Source organism: Piliocolobus tephrosceles, chromosome 1 (genome assembly GCF_002776525.5).
Source record: "Piliocolobus tephrosceles isolate RC106 chromosome 1, ASM277652v3, whole genome shotgun sequence".
In the NCBI taxonomy this organism is placed as follows: Eukaryota; Metazoa; Chordata; class Mammalia; order Primates; family Cercopithecidae; genus Piliocolobus; species Piliocolobus tephrosceles.
The window spans coordinates 88341795-88365583 of NC_045434.1; the positions used below are offsets into that span (position 1 = coordinate 88341795).

Sequence of the window (23789 nt, forward strand, 5' to 3'; positions counted from 1 at the left end):
CATGTGAAGGCTAAATACAATATAAAACTACTGGCTGGGCATGGTGGCTCATGCTTGTATTCCTAGCACTTTGGAAGGCCATGGAGGGAGGATTGCTTGAGACTAGTAGTTCCAGATTAGCCTGGGCAATATGATGAGACCTCATCTCTATGAAAAAATTTAAAAAATTAGCCAGGTGTGGTGGCATGTTTCTGTGGTCCCAGCTACACAGGAGGCTGAGGTGAGAGGATCGCTTGAGCCCAGAAGTTTGAGACTGTAGTAGCTGTGATCATCCCACTGCACTCCAGCCTGGGAGACAGAACGAGACCCTGTCTCAAAAACAAACAAACAAAAAAACCCAGGCTGGGCGCAATGGCACACACCTGTAATCCCAGCACTTTGGAAGGCTGAGGTGGGCAGATCACTTGAGGTCAGGAGTTGAAGACCAGGCTGGCTAACGTAGTGAAATCCCGTCTCTACTAAAAATACAAAAATTAGCCCGGCATGGTGGCACATGCTTGTAATCCCAGCTACTCAGGAGGCTAAGGCAGGAGAATACCTTGAACCCAGGAGGCTAGTGGTTGCAGTGAGCCAAGATCTGCCACTGCACTCCAGTCTGGGCAACAGAGCAAGACCCTGTCTCAAAAAACAAACCAAAACAAAACAAAACAAACCAAAAAACCCCAAAAACCTACAACTACCTTATACTTACTAGAAATAAAAGTGTTCCTAGAATTACTATCAAAAGGCAATTTATTAATCCAAATAAAGTATAAAATACGATTTTTCTTTATTTTGCAGGGTTGCTTTAAGGACAAATGATAAAAATACACAACTTTCGGTCAGGAGTGGTGGCTCATGCCTGTAATCCCAGCATTTTGGGAGGCAGAGGTGGGCGGATCACCTGAGGTTGGGAATTTGAGACCAGCCTAACCAACATGGAGAAACCCTGTCTCTACTAAAAATACAAAATTAGCCGGGCATGGTGGTGCATGTCTGTAATCCCAGCTACTCAGGAGGCTGAGGCAGGAGAATCGCTTGAACCAGGGAGGTGGAGGTTGCTGTGAGCTGAGATCGTGCCATTGCACTCCAGCCTGGGCAACAAGAGTGAAACTCTGTCTCAAAAAATAAATAAATAAAAAAAATAAAATAAAATAAAATAAAATATATATATACACGCAATAAAAACTCTTCAGAGAGTTATTGAAGGATAAGCTCAGTCATGTTATGGTAAAAATAGCAACAGGTTTAATGTCTACATTACAATTATTGTTCCCTTTGTGATACATGTGAAAGAGATTTAAATATTTTCAAGAATGCTACCTCAGCCATATTTGTTATAAAGCAAGACTGGGATTTAGGTCTTAGAAAAAAGTTTTTTTTCTTTGACTGAATTGGTTGAAAATTGATTGGATTTTCCATGTGTAAAGATGTGGTCAGAGAGCCTAATCAGAATAGTGAATCTCTGTACATAAGTATTGTAGTCATAATTTAGAATAAATTGAGACAGAGAAAACAAGAGAAGTGAGATTAAAGGATATAATGTTAATCCCTGAAAGATGAAAGCAATAATGACTTTCACATTTGCTGGAAGTAAGGCAACAAAAAAACTCTTTTATACTTCTATTCATCCATTCACTCGACTAATACTTAGGATGCACTAACTACAAATCCAAGTGCTAGGCACAGGATGATTAAAAAGTTGAATAAGATACTTCCTGACTTCCAGGAACTTCCAGGCTGCTTCAGAACAGTTACTTTCCAGGACCTAGAGAAATTCAAGCACAGGCTACCTGAACACTTAATAGGGATGTCATAGAAAAGATTCCATCATTAGCTAGGGGTTGGACTAGTGCAATGCTTTTCAAATTATGCCCTAGAGTCCGAGGGGTTTCCTCAGAGTCCACTATGAAGGTAAGTGACATATGGAGTGGCAGAGCCTTCAGGAACATACCCTGCTTCAACCAGAATAGTTGTGCTTTTAAATTCTAGTATAATGTTTGGACTAAATAAAAAGTTTTAAAACCATAGGCCTAGACTTTAAGGACCCTTCCAACCTTGAGTTCATGATTATAATACAGAATTTACACAAATGTTAATGGGAGCTATAAAAAATCTTCAGAATTGAGTAGAACATTTGTTATTATTGTTCTTTATAACTCTTGAAATACACTTACACTTGTGTAATGCTCCTGTTCATCTTCTACGTCTTTGTCCCTCAGGATTTTTTGAAATGGTGTTTTTATTTGTTTTGGTGATAGTATAGTTGAATCAATATTTTCCATTCGTTCTCTCTCAGTGGTCACTTTTACTTTGAAGATGTGAAAAGGTGTTGAGACTTCTCCCACATTTAAGTACATAGGCTCCCCTTCAAATATAACTCCTTCACAATCACCATCCTTAAAACCAGGAGGCTGGTAATCTGGGGGTGTAACTGCAAAAAAGTAAGTGTAAACTGTGCTGTTCATGAAATTAAAGAAAACGTTATTATAAAAACACATGCAGATTGCGGGTATTTTAAATAGTATATAAGGGCATAATGCAAAACATAAGAATCACTCTCCTACTATGTCCAAGTCCCCATTTTATTCCCTAAAGGTAAGCTTTGTTTTCTTCACTTGACTGTCTGTGACCTTGAGTGAATTTTTTTCATCCCTGATTTGATTTTCTCATTTGTCAAATAGTGAAAATAATAGTACCTACTTCACAGGGTCATTGTGGGAATAAAATAAAGTGCTGTAAAATGTTGAGAACAGAACTGGCACATAGTACATACTCAATAAATGTAAGTTGTGATTTTTATTGCTTTATGTTCTTCTAGAAGACATGCATATAATAAAAGATGTTTCATATTTACATAGGTTTTAGGAAATATATATAAAATTCCTTGAAAAACACAAATGAGATCATACTGTTCCATATCTAGCTGGTTTTAACTTAATAATATATCTTGGATAATGTAATTTATCAGCACCTTCTTTTTAACAGCTTGTGTAGTATTCTATTATGCAGATGGACTATAATTTATTTACTTAGTCCCCAATGAAGGACACTCAAGTTGTTTCCAGTTTGTTCCTATTTTAGCCAATGCTATAACCAAAATCCTTATATAACTTTGCATATTTGCACAATTATATTTTCAATATAATTTTCTCACTAGAGAATTTCTGGATTAAAGATTTAAAATTTTGATACTGCCAAATTGTCCTCTAAAAATGTAGAACCTGTATACAGTCCCTCAAGTGTATAAAAGTGCCTGCTTGGCCGGGTGCAGTGGTTTATGCCCATTATCCCAGTTCTTTGGGAGGCCAAAGTGGGTGAATCACTTGAGATCAGGAGTTCAAGACTAGCCTGGCCAACACGGTGAAACCCCATCTCTACTAAAAATACAAAAATTAGCCAGACATGGTGGCGAATGCCTGTAGTCCCAGCTACTCAGGAAGTTGAGGCAGGAGAATCGCTTGAACCCAGGAGGTGGAGGCTGCAGTGAGCTGAGATTGTGCCACTGCACTCCAGCCTGGGAGACAGAGCAAGACTCAGTCTCCAAAAAAGAAAAAAGTTCCTGTTTCCCCACATCCTTATCAATAATGGATTAACACATTTTACCATTCTGATAAGTGAAAACTGTTAACTCATTGTTAAATTGATTTAATTGAGTGAGGTTATACTTCACATGGATTTGTTCCTATCATGAGAGAAGCATCCATTTTAAAGCTTAATTTTGCAAATCTTTCTTTTTGAATAGTGATACTAAATGTAAATTTTATAATTTCAAAAAATTTAGGTGCTAAAAATATTTGGAATGGAAACCAATTGTTTCAATAATAATAAAACATAGGTACCAACTGAAACAGGATGTACTGCAAATAGTACCTTCATCGTAGTAAAAAAGTTTCATGGTCAAACAAACATCATTAGGTAAAGGCCCCAGATTTTGCATTAGAATATAAATCTTGCGAATCAGGAGAATGCTTGCTTTCTTGGTGTCGGTAGATGACATGCTAGATTCATTGCTTTGGTTTTTACTAGAAGAGAATCACATATTAACTTCTTTTATGAAACCTGTGGCTTCTAGTATCATAACTTTACATTTTAACTATTTGAGATTCTTATTTCTATTATAGCATTAAGCTGTTAACTTGAAAGTTACCATGTGTTTTAATGTCACTATTATACAACTTTAATATTAGTATCATTGCTAGAAATCAATAACTTAATTTTACTTAAATGCATTTTATATAAAGTGTTTAAAGAAAGCAAATGATGTTTTAAAATTGTATTTCTATATTTCTAATCACCTAAGTTCTCTTTCCACAATTAAAATTGCTTATAATTAACCACAGAATCCTGGCTTGAAGCTACTCCAAGTCACCACTCCATTTTGCATAGCCACATCTTGATGGTTAATTGGGGATGACCCTGCAGTTTCAGAATGAATCCTGAAGTTTAGCGATATAGCATTAATATGAATAAGTGGTAATCTGTAATACAAAAAGAAAACTATAGAACAATACCTTATGAAGTCCATGAGTGGTCCATTATTGGTATATTTGAATTTGAATTGGTAACATTCTGAAATTGTCTTAAATAGAAAATATTGCAGTTATGTTTCTGATATTCAGTACTAGCTGCTAAATAGCTATATTCTGTTTTGTATGACTCAACATTTAGTCAATACTTTTTTTCTGCCATATTAATCCCTATAGGTCCATTGAAGCTTTTGATTCCTCGTGTTCAGTGTTCATGGTTTGGGTATGGGGCTTCAGTCTTGGAGAGACATTTATTTCCCAACTCATTTTAATGTATGTTATTTATACCACATGGAAGGAACTCCTTAGCAGGCAGATAAGGGAGGCAACATACCTCAGCAGAGTGGCTAACACAGGGCTTAAATCTTTGCTATACTGTAACCACAGGCATGCCACTTAAGCCTTAGTTTCAGTTTTAGTTTCCCCAGCTAAAAAAGGGATTAAAGATAGTACATATCTCATTGGTAGTTGTGAATAAATATTCACAAATGGGATAATTTATACAGGGTACTTTATAAAGTACCTGACATATAGTAAACATTCAATAAATGTTGTTATTGTATCAACAAGGCTGCTAATTTACTGATAGAAAAAATGCACAATTATAAAACATATGAAAATAAATGGGCCGGGCGCGGTGGCTCAAGCCTGTAATCCCTGCACTTTGGGAGGCCGAGACGGGCGGATCAAGAGGTCAGGAGATCGAGACTATCCTGGCTAACACAGTGAAACCCCGTCTCTACTAAAAAATACAAAAAACTAGCCAGGCGAGGTGGCGGGCAGCTGTAGTCCCAGCTACTCGGAAGGCTGAGGCAGGAGAATGGCAGGAACCCCGGAGGCGGAGCTTGCAGTGAGCTGATATCCGGCTCCAGCCAGGGCGACAGAGGGAGACTCCGTCTCAGAAAAAAAAAAAAAAAAAAAAGAAAATAAATGAACATTTTCTGAACAATCAATTAGTTTTCTGAACAATCTATTAATTCACAGTCTTTACCCAAATGATCTGCTTTGTCAGCATGGACACATATTAAGCATTAATTGCAGGTGTGAGTATCAAAGAAAAGACACATTCTCAGCCCTCCTGAAGCGTGAAAACTTTTATTGCTTTCTTTATATTTCATTGCTTACATAGTGATGTTTTTAAGCATCTATTTTTAACACCAGTTTAAATCTACCTCTCCTTGACTGAATGAAACATTATAACAACTATAGCCTAATGGGTAAACACCCAAATCGTGAACTGGCATTCCTAGGTTCAAAACCTGGTTCTGCCTCTTCCGCCACTATGACCTTAGGCAAGAAACCCCTTGTACCTAGATTTCCTAATTTGTAGAGTGGAGATGCTAATAATGGTTACCTCATGAAAGCTGGGATGAATAAATGAGATAATGCACATAAAGCCCCAAAGAACAGAGCCTAATATAGAGTAAGCACTCAGTAGATCTTTCCCCCTTGTTTCTTATCTTCCGGTTTTCCCTTTCATGTTCTGCCTTCTCTCCTTTAATTGTAAGATAAATAGGTAGCCATGACTGAATTGGGATGAATATTCTAAGTTTAAAGATGACTTTCTTACTTTCCTAAAACTCAAGACCTTTCATAATTCTAAAATATAGTATAAAAAATACTGTAAAGAATTAGACGTCAGGAGATTTAAGTCATTTCTAACAGTTTGTAAGCTTTGTGGCCTAAGATCAGTCACATAATCTCTGTCATGTTAATCTGTTTAAAGGTAACAATCCAAGCCCTGCCTTACCTCAGAAGAGTTTTATGAAGTTCAAATGTGAAAATATATATGAAAGTATATTGATTAAAGCATAATTAAAAGCATAAGATATTCTTATATTATGTTTTATGTTATTTTTAGATATTAGAGGCATTATGTTTCATTAGTAACTCAAGCACACTTACCTGAGGATCTTCTGGGTTTGTGTATACCTATTTAAAAACAATTTACAATTGAGTTATCTAAGGCTAAGTATTTAAGAGCAAAATTAAGACATTTAGACTAAACATGTGAACTCAGCAAAACAAACAAATAGAAATGACCACCCAAAATATTACTTTTTCATTCCATTGAATAGATTAGTTATTCCAATAATGTGACATAATCAATTGATAGTTTTAGTGTTATTTAATTAAGCAAGGCCAAAGTTGGCAGCATTTTAAAAAGAACACACAATTTAAAAATACTTACAGCTAGAACAACCATCCTTAGCTGAAATACAACAAAGAACAAAAATCTTACTTGTAGTCTACAAAATATTTTTTCATTATGAATCATAAGAATTCTTTGTCCTATTTCAACATGTATTCCTAATAACAAATAATCATTGCAGATCTTGACTGCATAAGATCAATGCCTATAATGCAGTACCTTAGATATGCTTCCCTATCCCCTGAAATATCTGTTGCTAGTAAAATCACTGATGATTGAAATTCATGTCAGCACTTTATTTCATTGATGTAAGCAAAAAGGACATTACTGCCAGTTACAAGGACAATATATGTGTTATACCAAAAACAATGAGAACTGATTTTGAAAAAAGAAACAGCCGAGAGTTCAGGGCCCCAGGGAGGAAGTTTTGGAGACCATAGGAAAAGAAAATCATAGAAAATAATTTAATCAAATGATCTGCCAAAAATCTAAGAGTCATCCTTGATTCTGATCTTTTCCTTATATTACACAGCCAGTCCATCAACAAATCCAATCAGTTCTACTGCCAAATCTATTCTGAAACTCCTCTCTCTGCTATCCTGGTCTAAGCAACCATTATTTCTCACCAGTACTACAGTAATGGCCTAGGTGCTATTCTCTTTACTCCCAATCTTATTCTCCTTCTACAGCAGATTCTCTAAGTTGTGGGCAAAGTGATTTAAAACTTTTTTTTTTTTTTTTTTTAAGACAGAGTATCACTCTGTCCCTCAGGCTGGAGTACAGTGGCATGATCTCAGCTTACTGCAACCTCCACCTCCCAGGTTCAAGTGATTCCCCTGCCTCAGCCTCCTGAATAGCTGGGATTACAGGCATGCCACCACGCCTAGCTCATTTTTGTACTTTTAGTAGAGACAAGGTTTCAACATGTTGGCCAGGCTGGTCTCAAACTCCTGACCTCAGGTGATCCACCTGCCTTGGCTTCCCAAGGTGCTGGGAGTACAGGCGTGAGCCACCGTGCCTGGTCTAAAATAATTTTTAAATGTAAATCAAATATTACATTTCTACATATAACCTTCGAATGGCTTTTCTTTGCACCTAAAATAAAATCCACTGAGTGCTCTGGCCCTGCTTATCTGCCCAGGTTCATCTCATGTTATACACCCCCACTGCACAATTGCCCTCAGTCATATTGGCCTTCTTTTTGTTCCTGGAACTCTCTAAACTTCCTTCCAATTCTTTGCATTTGCTGCTCTGCTGGGAATATTCTCTCCTAAAATCAGTGCCTAGCTGGTTTCTTCTCATTCAGGTCTCTTAAATGTCACTTCCTCAGAGAAGCTCCTATGATCATCCCATCTAAAGTTACCTTACCTTTCCATTTACCACATACTTTTGCTAAAAATTTTAATGGCATTTAACATTATTGAAAAGTATATGATTTGTTTTATTAACTACTTGTTTTCCTACTATACAAGGGACTCTCTTTGTTTTGTTGATCACTGTTAGCTTAACCAGTTCCTACCTAGAAGAAATGCCTAGCACATAACAGGTGCTCAATACTTACTACACCTTAATGGGGAAGGTTAGGAACCATGAATAAAAATTCATCTTCTTCACAATTAGCCTAGTGCTGGACTTCATTATACATGTTGATACTAAATTATACTAAGTATGCAAAAAGGCTTACAATCCATCTTAAAACCTTCTTAATTTTGCTAATTCAGAATTTGTGACAATTTAACCTAGATTATGTGGAAATTTATTTTTGAACCCTAATAAGGAAATAATTTATTAAATTATTACTATAAACAAGTTTGTAGAGGGCATGTGAAACTAATGAATAAACTATTTGAAAAGACTCTTTAATTCATTAATTTTTTATACGTTAACCTGTGTTATTAATACAAATAAGTATTTAAAAAACTAGCTTGGAAAAGTTTGTTTAGTATTAATTCCATTAGCTTTAAATGACTTGATGATTAGTCTTTAAAATATTCAAATGTTTAGGCTTTTCAGTAACTCAGACTGACTTACACTCAAGTTAGTTCAAATGAATGTTTTACTACATGATGATTCCAGTTAGATTTGTAGATCACAAACTATAGAAAAAAAGGATAGAGAGATTGCAAGACTTACATATTTTTTCTGTAAAGCATCATAACATCCTAGCATCCTAAAAAAAAAATCAAGGATTCATTTTTAGACTGAATGCATTTCCAGAAAAGAGTTATTTTCATAAGTTTCCATATTATCTCATTATTAAATAATACAAAAATGTTTTATTAAAGCTCCCTTCTTATTAACTAGCTTTAAACAAGACAAAACATAAAAAACAATGTTGCAGAAATGTAAAATGATGGACAGGGATGGAAGGGAAAATACAAAATGTCTGATAGCTATTTGTGGGGAACAATAATAAAATAAATAAAGCCTGCTTGCATGGGGCATAAAATAAAGGAACATTTATTTTTAAAATTTATTTTTCTAAATACCCAGACTTCAAGGAGAGGAAAACGTCAGTCAAAAACTTAATGATCTACAAAAATGCTATCTAGCATTAAAGAGTGATTCACTAAAATTTGGTTAAACACCAAAAGGTATCCAAGGTACAAAAAAAAAGTAATATAAGAAAAAATAATTTTCTCTCTTTAGGTATTCTTTTACTTGCCATTTCACTAACTGTGTAGATCCTGGGCAATTTTTATCTTCTCTCAGTATTTTGACACAAAGATCTAAACACAAAAAGATGAAATATAGAGTTACTTAAGAAAAGTAAACAACTAGAACTTTTAAATGAAGTTTATTTTATTCAGCTGTGTATTACAGGTAAACTATAATTACAATTATTATTATTTTGAGACAGGGTCTCACTCCATCACCCAGGATGGAGTGCAGTGGCATGATCTCGGCTCACTGGAACTTCTGCCTCCCAAGTCAAGCCTTTCTCCCACCTCAGCCTCCCCAGTAGCTGGGACTTCAGGCGTGCCACCATGACCGGCTAATTTTTGTATTTTTTGGTAGAGACAGGATTTTCTCATGTTGGCCAGGCTAGTCTCAAACTCCTGACCTCAGGTGACCCGCCTGCCTCGACCTCCAAAAGTGCTGGGACTACAAGCGTAAGCCGCCATGCCCAGCACAGGTAAATTATTAATAGCAATAATTAATACCCAGATGATTAATATTATCAATGTAATTAAAGGAAGAAAGGTTATATGAAAGTAGTCTTTTAATATTTATTAGAAAATGCCAGCATAATAATTAGGATGCAAGTTGATGGGTACAAAAACATTTCATAAAAAAATTATGGAATCCATAAAATTAGATATGTTGCTTCCATGCCATTGTTATACAAGAATCTTAGAATCTTATCCCAATTAAATACTTATAAAGGCCAAGAAGTTAACTGGCTATCAAAAACAAAGAGGCCTGCAAAGAAGCAACATGTAACACAGTGGAAAACACTGAGTATCTCATATCCTCAAGTTCCTTATTTGAAAAACAGGTATTTGCAGGACTGTTACATGAATTAGCAAGATATCGTACATAACATAGTGCTTACCATATTGCCCAGCACATAACTGGTGTATAATATTATGCATGTATAATGTACTAAGAAATAAGTTATTGTAGTATAAACTGACTGTATTTTTTTTTTTTATTATTTTAATTTAAAAAAAAGAGATGGAGTCTCCTTATGTTGACCAGGCTCATTTTGAACTCCTGGCCTTAAGTGATCCTCCTGCCTCAGCCTCCCAAAGTGCTGGGATTACAGACATGAGCTTCCACGCCTGGCCCTGGCTGTATTTTTACTTCCTTAAAATAGCACAAGAACATACACTACTACTATATAAAGTTATAAATAACAGAATGTTTATCGATTTCTTTCATCATTGTAAGCATAATTTCAGGTAAAATTATACTTGAGAAACTGAGGAAAAATTTTATGATTAAGTGCTTCTAAAGGTATTGAATATATATATTTTAAAACCATTTAGGTATCCAAACAAAAACATGTACATCAATGTGGCATTATTCATAATAGCCAAAAAGAGAACCCAAATGTTCATCAACTGGTAAAGGGATAAGTAAAATGTGGTACAGCCATACAATAGAACATTATTCAGCAACAAAAAGGGATGAAGCACTTATCCATGTTACAATATGGAGGAACCCTGAAAACATGCTAGTTGAAAGCCAGTCACAAAAGACCAATTTTTTTTTATTTTTTGAGACGCAGCCTTGCTGTGTCACCAGGCTGGAGTGCAGTGGCTCAATCTTGGCTCACTGCAACCTCCACCTCCCGGGTTCAAGCAGTTCTCCTGCTCAGCCTCCCAAGTAGCTGGGACTATAGGCATGTACCACCATGCCTGGCTAATTTTTGTATTTTTAGTAGACACGGGTTTCACCATGTTGGCCAGGATGGTCTCTATCTCTTGACTTTGTGATCCGACCGCCTCAGCCTCCCAAAGTGCTGGGATTACAGGTATGAGTCACTGCGCCTGGACAGGACCACATTTTATATTATTTCATTTTTATGAAATATCCAGAATAAGTAAATCTGTACAGACAGAAAGTGTGTGATTGCCTAGGACTGGGAAGGTTGAGGGGAAGTGTATAGTGGCTTAATGAGTATGGAGTTTCTTTGTGGGATGAAGAAATGTTCTAAAATTGACTGTGGTGATCGTTGTACAACTCTGGGAATTTATTAAAAATCGTTGAAATGTACACTTTTAAACAAGTGAACTGTCAGGTATATTAATTGTATTAATAAAGCTTCTATTAAAATAAAATTTCTAAGTCAAAAATTATAGTTTTAGAGCAAGCAAAAATAAAAATACCTTTTGCATTTTAAAGTAAAGCTTTAAAATAAATATTATATTACCATCTAGATATCTTGTTCCATAAGCGCATTCTGGGAATATTCCTCTCAAATATGTGATACAGGATACTGAAACTGCTAGGAGCCTCTTCACTAACACCAAAGACTGGTGTTCAGTTGATATCTTATTGGGAAATACCAGTGCACTCTAAAATTCAAGGGAAAATAGAACACTGTATTTAAATTTATTAAAAATAAAGTAGTTTCTCTTAACATAGATCTAATTTTGTATAAGCATAGTACTCGCCCCAAGAATTCCTCCCTATATTGGTTAGTAATCCCCCAAAAGTCACAGCGGGATGTAAAATGTGAGCGTGTTTCTAGGGTAATAGCCTAAAGGACACATGCAAAAAGTACCTAAAAATATTTTTGATTTTATTTTTTTAAAAATTGAGACAGGGTCTCACTCTATTGCCCCGGCTGGAGTGCAGTGGCACGATCACAGCTGCCTACAACCTCAATTGGATGCAAGTTGATGGGCACAAACTATTTCATTAAAAAAGTATAGGCCAGGTGCAGTGGCTCACACCTGTAATCCCAGCACTTTGGGAAGCTGAGGTGGGTGGATCACTAGGTCAGGAGTTCAAGACCAGCCTGGCCAAATGGTGAAACCCTATCTCTACTAAAAATACAAAAAATAGCTGGGCATGGTGGCAGACGCCTGTAAACCCAGCTACTCCTGTAATCCCAGCTACTTGGGAGGCTGAGGCAGGGAATTGCTTCAGCCCAGGAGGCAGAGGTTGCAGTGAGCCAAGATTGCGCCACTGCACTCCAGCCTGAGTGACAAAGTGAGACTCCATCTCAAAAAAAAAAAGTATAGAATAATTATATAATTCTTCAGATTATATTCAAATATATCAAATACTAGTATTTTGAGGATAAATAAAACAAATATTTGTAGTGGCTGGTATTTTAAAAACACCTTTTTGGGACACCCATATAAAGTGTTTTTCAGTTTAATGGTTTTTAGTTTATTCACAGAGGTATGTGTGCAACAATCACCACCATCAATTTCATAGCATTTTCTTCACCCCAAAAAGGAAACCCATACCAATTAGCAATCACTCCCTGTCCCTTATCCCATCCCATGTCCCACCCACTAGCCTTTCTGTCCCTATAAATTTGCATATTCTAGACTTTTCATATATGACATTTCATATATCCTCGCACAACCTCTAAGTAGCTGATACTACAGGCATGCACCACCATGCCTGGCTAATGTTTTTTTTTTTTTTCCATAGAGATGAGGTCTCACTATGTTACCCAGGCTGATCTCAAACTCTTGGGCTCAAGCGATCCTCTCACCTCAGCCTCAGCTCAAAAAGTACTTAAAAATCCTAAGAATCTCCTTGCAGATTAACTGCCTGTAAATGCATAATACGTGGATAGATAACATTGATTTTTCTCTTTAGTCACTGAGTAGGTTTAACAGAGATTAAGTGTAATGCAAAATCCTATATAAAGATAACAAACGCATATTTGTCTCTGGGTTACAAACATTAATTTTCTTTTCTTTTTTTTTTTTTTTTTGTTGAGACAGAGTCTCGCTCTGTCGCCCAGGCTGGAGTGCAGTGGCCAGATCTCAGCTCACGGCAAACTCCGCCTCCGGGGTTTACGCTGTTCTCCTGCCTCAGCCTCCCGTCCCGAGTAGCCGGGACTACAGGCGCCCGCCACCTCGCCCGGCTAGTTTTTTGTATTTTTTTAGTAGAGATGGGGTTTCACCGCGTTAGCCAGGATGGTCTTGATCTCCTGACCTTGTGATCCACCCGTCTCGGCCTCCCAAAGTGCAGGGAATACAGGCTTGAGCCACCGCGGCCGGCCCATTAATTTTCTTTTTGAGACAGAGTCTCACTGTTACCCAGGCTAGAGTGCAGTGGTACTACCTCGGCTCACTGCAACTTCCCCTTTCTGCCTTCAAGTGATTCTCCTGCCTCAGTCACCCTCATAGCTGGGATTACAGGCATGAGCCACCGCGCCCGGCTGGCCTCATTTTCTTATTTATTTATTTTTATTCTGCTTATATATTGAACATTCATGTTCTGGAGGTGGACCGCTATGAACAATAATTTCATCAAAGCAACAAAGCAGTATTCATTGATATCTAATGTAAATTAAATGTGAATGAGCAATTTAATTCAATGCAGCAAACATCCAATAGAACTTTCAATTAATTCAAAATACTTTAGCAAATATCTTCATTTCTTAAAACATGCAGTTTCCTGGTATTATAAAACCCTCAAATAGTTGAGCCCTAACTTCCAAATGTGACAACAGAGTAGCTGAGACTTCAAGAAACAATAAAAGCGGCTACATTAAGATATATCAAAATACAAGAAATCATACCATGGGAGTCCTCTGCAACTGGGCAGTGGCCATCTTCTTCTGATAAAGTATTTTCTTTAATTCAACCTGTGACACAAATACAAGCTTTAACTTAGAGCTCATTTTTTTCTCTAACATTTCAGTTTACCACATATAAAATTCAACAGAATTTTATGTGAATAAATTTGAATTTCTTTAATTAAAATAAAATCTTCAAAAACATAGAGGTCGATACTGCAGTAGAACTATTTTGAGTAGAGTCCTGATTTGAAGCCATTTGACTAGCAAGTCTCAAACAAAAGGGTTATTAAGAAACTGTTGGCCGGGTGCGGTGGCTCAAGCCTGTAATCCCAGCACTTTGGGAGGCCGAGACGGGCGGATTACGAGGTCAGGAGATCAAGACCATCCTGGCTAACACGGTGAAACCCGTCTCTACTAAAAATACAAAAAAAAATTAGCCAGGCGTGGTGGTGGGCGCCTGTCGTCCCAGCTTCTAGGGAGGCTGAGGCAGGAGAATGGTGTGAACTTCGGAGGCGGCGGCGCTTGCAGTGAGCCAAGATCACACCACTGCACTCCAGCCTGGGCAACAGAGCGAGACCCCGTCTCACAAAAACAAAACAAAAAAAAAAAAAAGGCACAATCTTCCTATTTTTATTCCCTATACACATTCAAACACGGACAACATTGTACACGCAGGTGTTCAGTAATAAAAAACTGCCTGGCAAACCCTCTAAATTTTTTTAGTTTTATTTCTTTTTATTTTTCATTTTTTCGAGATGCAGTCTCGCTCTGTCTCCAGGCTGGAGTGTAATGGGGCGATCTCGGCTCACTGCAACGTCCGCCTCCGGGTTCAAGTGATTCTCCTGCCTCAGCTGGGACTCCAGGCGTGCCACCACATCCAGCTAATTTTGGTATTTTTAGTAGACACGGGATTTCACCATGTTGGCCATGCTGGTCTTGAACTCCTGACTTTGTGAACCACCCGCCTCGGCCCCCAAAGTGCTGGGGTTATAGGCATGAAGCACTGTGCCTGGCCGCTATTTTTTTTTTTTTTTTTTCTATTTTTAGTAGAGATGGGGTTTCGCCATGTTGGTCAGGCTGGTCTCAAATGATCCTCCGGCCTCAGCCGCCCAACTTGGAGGGATTACAGGCGTGAACCACCGTGTCCGGCCCCAATTTCACTTTTCTTAATCAGATAATTCAGCTTGAAGAGTTTACTGAAGAGGCAAACTTCATGGAAGAACCTATTTACGTTAAACGTTTAAATTTATTCTGACAAATCCTGAATTCGCCGTCCGTACTCACCGGATCTCAAGAACCTCTGTTGACAAGTAAGTGGGTATACATTTTTCCCGCAAATGTTTTACCACTAAGACCTTAAGAAACTTAAAAGTAGGGGGAAGCTGACAGAAAAAGAGATTAAAAAGTAAAATATACGCGCACACACACATATATACACACTAATATATATTACATTACGTCTGAGGGGCGGGCACCGGAGACCAGAAGAGCTGCAAGAGGCTGCACGCGCTCTGCCCGATGCGCATGCGCTTTCTTTCAACGGTCACCCGCTGGGGCGAGACAGTGACTTTTTGACCCCCGGTTGAGGTCACCTTTCCCGCCAAAGCGCAGCGCAAGGCGCACTGGGAGCCTCAGACACGGGAAGGCTCAGCGCCACGTCTCAGGCAGGGAGACGTCAGACAGAAGGGGGAAGTTTAAAGTAACTGCATGTGCAGTTACTGGATTTCTGATTGTTTTCTGACTTTTGATTTTCTTTCTTTTCTTTCTCTCTCTCTCTCTCTCTCTCTCTCCAGGGTTCAGGCGATTCTCCTGCCTCAGCCTCCCAAGTAGCTGGGATTACAGGCGCCCATCACCACGCCCAGCTAATTTTTGTATTTTTAGTAGAGAGAGGGTTTTGCCATGTTAGCCAAGCTGGTGTCAAACTCCTGACCTCAGGTGACCTGCCTCCCTCGGCCTCCCAAAGTGCTGGGATTACAGGTGTGAGCCACCACACCCGGCTGACTTTTGATTTTGTTATTGGAACTACTACAAATTGCACTCCCACCTTCCAGTCTCCTGTGTCGTCAGGAAACCAGTTGCTTTAGCAGTCTTCTACTTAGCTATTTCCACTGCGTTATGTCATTGGGGACAATGGATGGCTTTGAATGTAATTTGTCTCTTTTAGAAATAAAATAAGATCAGAGTGGGTAGGTATTAATAGTTGGAGATTATTCAGTAGTACAAGCTTCTTAGTTTACAGGTTATTATATATCCAAATACATTTCTTACCAGTGTAAACATTCAATTACAGGCATACCTTGGAGATATTGCAAGTTCAGTTCCAGACCATCCAATAAAGCAAATAACACAATAAAGCACATTACACAAATTTGTTACTTTTCCATGTGTATAAAAGTTATGTTGGCTGGATATGGTGGCTCATGCCTCTAATCCCAGCACTTTGGGAGGCTGAGGCGGGATGATTGCTTGAGACCAGAAATTGGGGATAAGCTTGGGCAACAAAGTGAGACCCTGCCTCTACAAAAAAATTAAAAAATTAGGCAGAGGTAGTGGCACACACCTGTAGTCCCAGCTACTCAGGAGACTTAGGCAGGAGGATCCCCTGAGCCCAGGAGTTTGCAGTTGCAGTGAGCCCTGTTTGAGCCACTGCACTCCCGCCTGGGCGACAAAGTGAGACTCTTGTTTCAAAAAAAAAAAATTATGGTTACACTCTTAATATCTTATTGTATTTATTGTACGTATCTTATGCTTACTGTAGTCTGTTGAGTGTGCAGGAGCATAATGTCTAGAAACACAACGCACATACTTTAAAAATACTTTATTGCTAAAAAGTGCTAATGATCATCTGAATAATCATCTTTTTGTGGGTGGAGGGTCTTGCCTTGATGTTAATGGCTGCTGACTGATCAGGGAGTTGTTTGCTGCATGTTGGGGTGTTTGTGGCAATTTCTTAAATTAGGACAAAAATGACATTCACATCGATTGACTCTTCCTTTTACAGAAGGTTTCTCTGTAGCATGTGATGCTATTTGATAGCATTTTACCCACAGTAGAAATTCCTTCAGAATTGGAGTCAATCCTCTCAAACCCTGCTGCTACTTTGTCAACAAAGTTTATGTAACATTCTAAATCCTTTGTTACCATTTCAATCTTGTTCACAGCATCTTCACCAGGAGTAGATTCCATCGCAATAAATCACTTTCCTCAATCATCCATAAGAAGCAATTCAGCCGGCGGTGGTGGCTCACGCCTGTAGTCCCTGAACTTTGGGAGGCTGAGGTGGGCGGATCACAAAGTCAGGAGTTTGAGACTAGCCTGGCCAATATGGTGAAACCCTGTCTCTACTAAAAATACAAAAATTCACCAGGCATGATAGCACGCCTGTAATCTCAGCTACTAGGGAGGCTGAGGTGGGAGAATTACTTGAATCCAGGAGGCTGAGGTTTCAGTGAACTGAATCATGCCACTGCACTCCAGCCTGGGCAACAGAGCAAGACACCATCTAAAAAAAAAAAAAGAAGCAATTCCTCAGCAGTTCTAATTTTGTCATGAGATTGTAGCAGTTCAGTCCCATCTTCTCATCTTCAGGTTCTACTTCCAATTCTGGTACTCTTGCTATTTCCACATCTGCAGTTACTTCCTCCACAGCAGTCTTGAACTTCTCAAAGTCATCCATGAGGATTGGAAAAACTTCTTCTAAACTTCTGCTAATATTGATATTTTGACCCCCTCCTATGAATCACAAATATTCTTAATGCCATCAAGAATAGTGACTCCTTTCCAGAAGGTTTTCAATTTTCTTTGCCTACATCCATCAGAGGAATCACTATGGCAGCTACAGCCCTTACAAAATGTATTTCTTAACTTATAAGGCTTGAAAGTCAACATTACTTCTTGATCCATGGGCTGCAGAATGGTCTGTTAGTAGGCATGAAAACAACATTAATCTCCATGTTCATCTCTATTAGAGCTCTTGAGTGACCAAGTGCATTGACAATGAGCAGTAATATGTTGAAAGGAATTTTTTTTTTACTGTAGTCCCAGCTACTTGGGAGGCTGAGGCAGGAGAATAGCGAAAACCCGGGAGGCGGAGCTTGCAGTGAGCTGAGATCCGGCCACTGCACTTCAGCCTGGGTGACAGAGCGAGACTCCGTCTCAAAAAAAAAAAAAAAAAAGGAAAGGAATCTTTTTTATAAGCAGCAGTAGGTCCCAACCGTGGGCTTAAAATATCCAGAAAACTATGCTTTAAGCAGATGTGGTGTCATCCAGGCTTTGTTCCATTTATAGATCACAGGCAGAGTAGATTTAGTATAATTCTTAATGGCCCTAGAATTTGCAGAATGTTAAGGGAGCACTGGCTTCAAATGTAAGTCACCAGCTGCATTATCCTCTTGTGAGAAATTCATCCTGTCCTCTAAAGCTTTGAAGGCATTCATTTCTCTTCTTTAGCTATGAAGGTCTTCAGTGGAAACTTCTTCCACAAAGCTGTTTCACCTACGTGGAAAATGTGCTGTTTAGTATAGCCACCTGCATCAGTTATTTTAGCTAGATCTTCTGGATAACTTGCAGCTTCCACATCAGCACTTGCTGCTCCACCTTGAACTTTTTTTTTTTTTGAGACGGAGTCTCACTCTGTCACCCAGGCTGGACTGCGGTGGCGCGATCTCAGCACTTTTGTGTTATGGAGAATGGCTTCATCCCTGAAACCTCATGAACCAACATCTGCTAGCTTCAGACTTTTCTTCTGCAGCTTTTGCATCTCTGTCAGCCTTTCTAGAATTGAGGAGTTAGGACCTTGCTCTGCATTAGACTTTGGTTTAAAAGCATGTAGTGGCTGGCTCAATCTTCTATCCAGACCACTCAAACTTTCTCCCTATCACCAATAAAGCTGTTTCACTTTCTTATCATTCATGTATTCACTGGAGTAGCATTTGCAATTTCCTCCAAGAACTTTCCCTTTACATTCACAACTATTTGGCACAAGAGGCCTTTCAGCCTCTCTTGGCTTTTGGCATGCCTTCTTTACTAAGCTTAATCATTTCTAGCTTTTAAGTGAGAGGCATGCAACTCTTTCTTTCACTTGAACACACAGACAACATTGTAGGGTTATGAATTGACCTAATTTAAATGTTGTTGTGTTTTAGAAAATAGGGAGATCCAAGGAGAGGAAGAGAGATGGGGACACAGCCAGTAAATGGAGCAGCTCGTTAGAACACACACACAACATTTATTGATTATATTCACCATTTTACATGGGTGCGGTTTTTGGCATCCTATGACAATTATCATAGTAACATCAAAGATCACTGATCACAGATCGCCATAGCAGATAATAATAATAATGAAAAAGTTTAAAATATTGCAAGAATGACCAAAATGTGACACAAAGACATGAAGTAAGCATATGCTGTTGGGAAAACAGCACTGACAGACTTATTTGATGCTGGGTTGCCACAAACCTGCAATTTGTTTTAAAAAAAAAAAAAAAAAAAAAAAAAAGCAATATCTGCAAAGCACAGTAAAGCAAAGTACAATAAAACAAGATAAGCCTGTATTCATAAACTTTGACGTATCTTCATTACAAAGGAGAAAACAGCCACCCTAGATGTGAAAAGATTTGCCCAAAGTCACTCAACTAGGAGAGAAATGAAGACTAGAACCTTGTGATCAGGATTAAAAATAGTGAAAATCTGGGTCTAATAATTATTCTGAATTATAATTCACTGTTTTGTGTGTGTGTGTGTGTGTGTGTGTGTGTGTTTGAGATGGAGTCTCACTCTTTTGCCCAGGCTGGAGTGCAGTGGCATAATCTTGGCTCATTGCAACCTCCACCTCCCGGGTTCAAGGAATTCTCCTGCCTCAGCCTCCCCAGTAGCTGGGATTACAGGCACGTACCACTACATCCAACTAATTTTTGTATTTTTAGTAAAGACGGGATTTCACCATGTTAGCCAGACTGGTCTCAAGCTCCTGACTTCAGGTGATTTGCCCACCTTGGACTCCCAAAATGCTGGGATTATAGGTGTGAGCCACCGTGCCCAGCCACTGTTTTTTTCTTTAGAGGCAGGGTCTCTTTCAGTCTCCCAGGCTGGAGTGCAGTGGTGCAATCATACCTCACTGTGGCCTCAAGCTCCAGGGCTCAAGCAATCCTCCCACCTCAGCCTCTGTAACAACTGGGACTGCAGGTGTGTGCCACAACACTCGGCTACTTTTTAATCTTTTTGTAGAGTCAGGGTCTTGCTATGTTGAGCAGACTGATGTTGAACTACTGGCCTCAAGTGATATTCCTGCCTTAGCCTCCCAAAGTGTTTCAGGCATGAACTACTATGCCAGGCCTATTTTCACTTTTTTTCATTTTCTTTTGAGACAGAGCCTTGCTCTGTCGCCCAGACTGGAGTGCAGTGGCGTGATCTCAGCTCACTGCAACCTCCCCTTCCTGGGTTCAAGCAATTCTCCTGCCTCAGCCTCCAGAGTAACTGGGATTACAGGCATCCACCACCACGCCAGGCTAATTTTTGTATTTTTAGTAGAGGCGACATTTTGTCATGTTGGCCAGGCTAGCCTCGAACTTCTGACCTCAGGTGATCTGCCCGCCTTGGCCTCCCAAAATGCTGGGATTACGGGCGTGAGCCACCATGCCCGGCCCCCTTTATTACATGTTCTGATTTATAGTTTTTCTGGTAACTTAGAGTATGCATACTTGAAGCATCATCAAGATTCTCATCTAGAAGAGAAGAGTCAGAAAAGAATAATTTGATTCAAAGAAATAGTAAGTCTTATGCCTGTAATCCCAGTACTTTGGGAGACCAAAGTGGGAGGATCACTTGAGGCCAGGAGTTGGAGAGCAGCCTGGGCAACATATTGAGACTCCCATCTTTACACACACACACACAAATAAGCCAGAAATGGTGGCTTGCACCTCTAGTCCCAGCTACTGGAGGGGTGGGGAAGGTGTGTGAGGTGAGAAAATAGCTTAAGCCCAGGAGTTCAAGGCTGCAGTGAGCAGTGATGGCACCACTGCACTCCAGCCTGGGTGACAGAGTGAGACTGTCTCAAAAAAAAAAAAAAAAAAAAAAAAAGAAAGGAAAAAAAAAGAGAAAAGAAATACTAAGTATCTGTCATATTTATGTTACATGTTTTAATGGCATTGTCTCATGGACACCTAGTTCTGGAATATTTAAATCTTCTTGTTTCTTTTTTAAATATAATTTTTCAATTTTTTTGGCTAATTTTCTCTGTATCATTCAAATTTTAGTGTATGTGCTGCCAAAGTGAGCACCATTTCCTTACTTTTGTTATATAGTTTAAAATTCTGTCAACTTTTACTCTGTGATGGTTCCCAGATTTGTTTTATTTTTTATTTTTTTGCTGTTTTCAGAAAATGATACATTTAGGTAGTTTAGGGTTTTATCACCACACATATAGACTACTAGAATATCTTTTAGATTGTCTCTCTTTTTTCTTGAGACGGATTTCATTCTTGTTGCCCAGGCTGGAGTGCAATGGCACGATCTTGGCTCACTGCAACCTCCGCCTCCTGGGTTCAAGCAATTCTCCTGTCTCAGCCTCCCAAGTAGCTGGGATAACAGGCACCCACCATCATGCCCCACTAAATTTTGTATTTTTAGTAGAGACTGTGTTGGCCAGGCTAGTCTCCAACTCCTGACCTCAAGTGATCTGCCCGCCTTGGCCTCCTAAATTGCTGGGATTACAGGCATAAGCCACCACTCTTGTCCTAGGTTGTCTCATTTTAAAATTTTATTTATTTTATTATTTGCCAATATATTTATTTTGAAACAAGATCACCCAGGCTGGAGTGCAGTGGCACTATCATGGCTCCCTGCAGCCTCAGTCTCCTGGGTTCAAGTGATCCTGCCACCTCAGCCTTTCCTGTAGTAGCTGGGACTAGAGGCCCGCACCACCAGACCTGGCTAATTTTTTTTATCTTTTGTAGAGATGGAGATCTTTTTATGTGCTCATAACAAGAGGCAGGAAGATCACTTGAGCCCAGGAGTTCAAGACCAGCCTCTCGAAATTCTGACTCAAGTGATCCTCCCACCTCAGCCTCCCAAAGTGCTGGGATTACAGGTGTGAGCCACTGTACCTGGCTTTTAAAACTTTTTCTTCAAATCATCTTGCATACTACTGTCTAAAAATTGTTTCAGAATTTTTTCCATCATTCCGTAAATCCTAAATGTTTTTGTTTTAAATTTATATTTTTAGATAATTTTTTATCTCTATAAGTTTGAAATGACTTATTTTTAACAATTTCCCTTTATATTGGGCATACAGTGAAGATTTTTAAAAAATATTTCATTATTCTACTTGTTTAGTTCAGGCATTCTTTACTTGAGAGCCACAGCTCTCAAAGGCTTCTTGGATAGAATTCAGGGAATTTGCGAATTTTTATGGGTAAAAAATTCCATTTTTATTTTTACTAATGTAGAGGCGAACATATCTTTCCTTCTATCCATCCTAGGTTTAGGGCTGAGATCCCTACAACAAAAGAGATATTAGCAAGAGAAAAGCATGCACATTTATTTAACGTAAGTTTTGCATGACATGAGAGCCTCCATAAGGAAATAAAGGCCCAAAGAAACAGTTGAACTTGAATGTTTTTTTATAGTAGGTTTGATGAAGAGCAGCCAGTGATGGAGAAATGTCATAGGGCAAAGTGTGAACAAGCTAAATGTAATAAACTGGGGGAAACTGAGCAGGCCTGTTTGTTTAGATTCCTCTTTGTGTCCCTGTGCTTTTGGAGGTAAGGATGCTCCTTTTCTCTGGGTGCCGTGAGAGCACCTCTTACATGAGGGTCTTATGATGTACTTCAGGGGAAGATCAGAAAATCATTCCCAGGTTTTATGGCTGCTTCCAGGGAGAAGGGCAGGTAGAAGGTCGGAGTCACCTTCCTGCTTCTGCAATTTGCTCAAATGCCTTCAGCTTAAAATATTCAATATGTCAAGGTGCTATATTTTGTGTAGGGTGTCCTGAACCCCATCACTAACCTCAAACTGAAAGGATTTTCTTCAATTCTGAACATAGTTCAAAAACCACAGTAATATTAGCCATACTTCATTATCAAAAGAAAACTCAGATATTTTCATATCACATTACTTTTTTGCATCTGTTTTCATTATGCTCATCACCACTTCAAATTTAGGATAGATATTAACTCTTATTTAATGCATTTATAAAGACACATGCATATTAGTATATAACAAACTTATCTTTTAACATTTTAATAACTGTATTTCGATATAATTAGATTCCTTTGTAATCCTACATATTTTATGCATTTAAAAACATGATTCTGAGAAGGCATTCATAAGATTTATCAGATTGCTAAAGACTAAGAACCCATGTTTTTGTTCTACTTTCAATACCTGAAAAGTTGTGGATAAAACAAAAATTATGTTAAAACTGAAAAGTAGGCTGGGTCCAGTGGCTCACGCCTGTAATCCTAGCACTTTGGGAGGCTGAGATGGGTGGATCACCTGAGGTCAGGAGTTTGAGACCAGCCTGACCAATATGGCAAAACGCTGTCTCTACTAAAAATACAAAAATTAGCTAGCTGGGCATGGTGGCACACGCCTATTATCCCAGCTACTTGGGAGGCTGGGGCAGAAGAATTGCTTGAACTCAGGAGGCAGAGGTTGCAGTGACCTGAGATGGCACCACTGCACTCCAGCCTGGGCAACAGAGTGAGACTCCATCTCAAAAAAAAAAAAAAAAAAGAAAAAAAACTGAAAAGTAATCAACTAAATACTTTTTAACTATAATATTCTATACACGTTTGATGATAGCCATGTATTATGGTATTATGTATGTTTTTATATTTAACAATTCTTGTTCCTTAAAATGTACTTTATGGAGAAGGAGCCAGAGTTAGTGAAATTAGTTTAGGTCAATT

At 38.6% G+C, this 23789-nt stretch overlaps 1 protein-coding gene across 7 annotated transcripts in view; it reads right to left on the bottom strand.

The window, feature by feature from the left end:
• HORMAD1 (HORMA domain containing 1) overlaps positions 1-23789 on the bottom strand; it is a 48334-nt gene that overhangs the window by 7883 nt on the left and 16662 nt on the right. For 5 of the 7 annotated variants that reach the window (XM_023213628.1, XM_023213626.1, XM_023213627.1 and 2 more), the window contains exons 2-10: positions 13880-13945; positions 11540-11684; positions 9326-9389; positions 8794-8830; positions 6700-6720; positions 6414-6440; positions 4494-4561; positions 3853-4004; positions 2157-2413 (exon numbers count right to left, since the gene is read on the bottom strand). In XM_023213628.1, coding sequence (XP_023069396.1) covers positions 2157-2413; positions 3853-4004; positions 4494-4561; positions 6414-6440; positions 6700-6720; positions 8794-8830; positions 9326-9389; positions 11540-11684; positions 13880-13912 — 804 coding nt within the window. In that variant the 5' untranslated portion in view covers positions 13913-13945. Of the gene's footprint in view, positions 1-2156; positions 2414-3852; positions 4005-4493; positions 4562-6413; positions 6441-6699; positions 6721-8793; positions 8831-9325; positions 9390-11539; positions 11685-13879; positions 13946-15923; positions 16397-23789 lie in introns of those variants that run through there. The other 2 variants (XM_023213625.3, XM_023213629.1) reach the window with 2 other exon arrangements.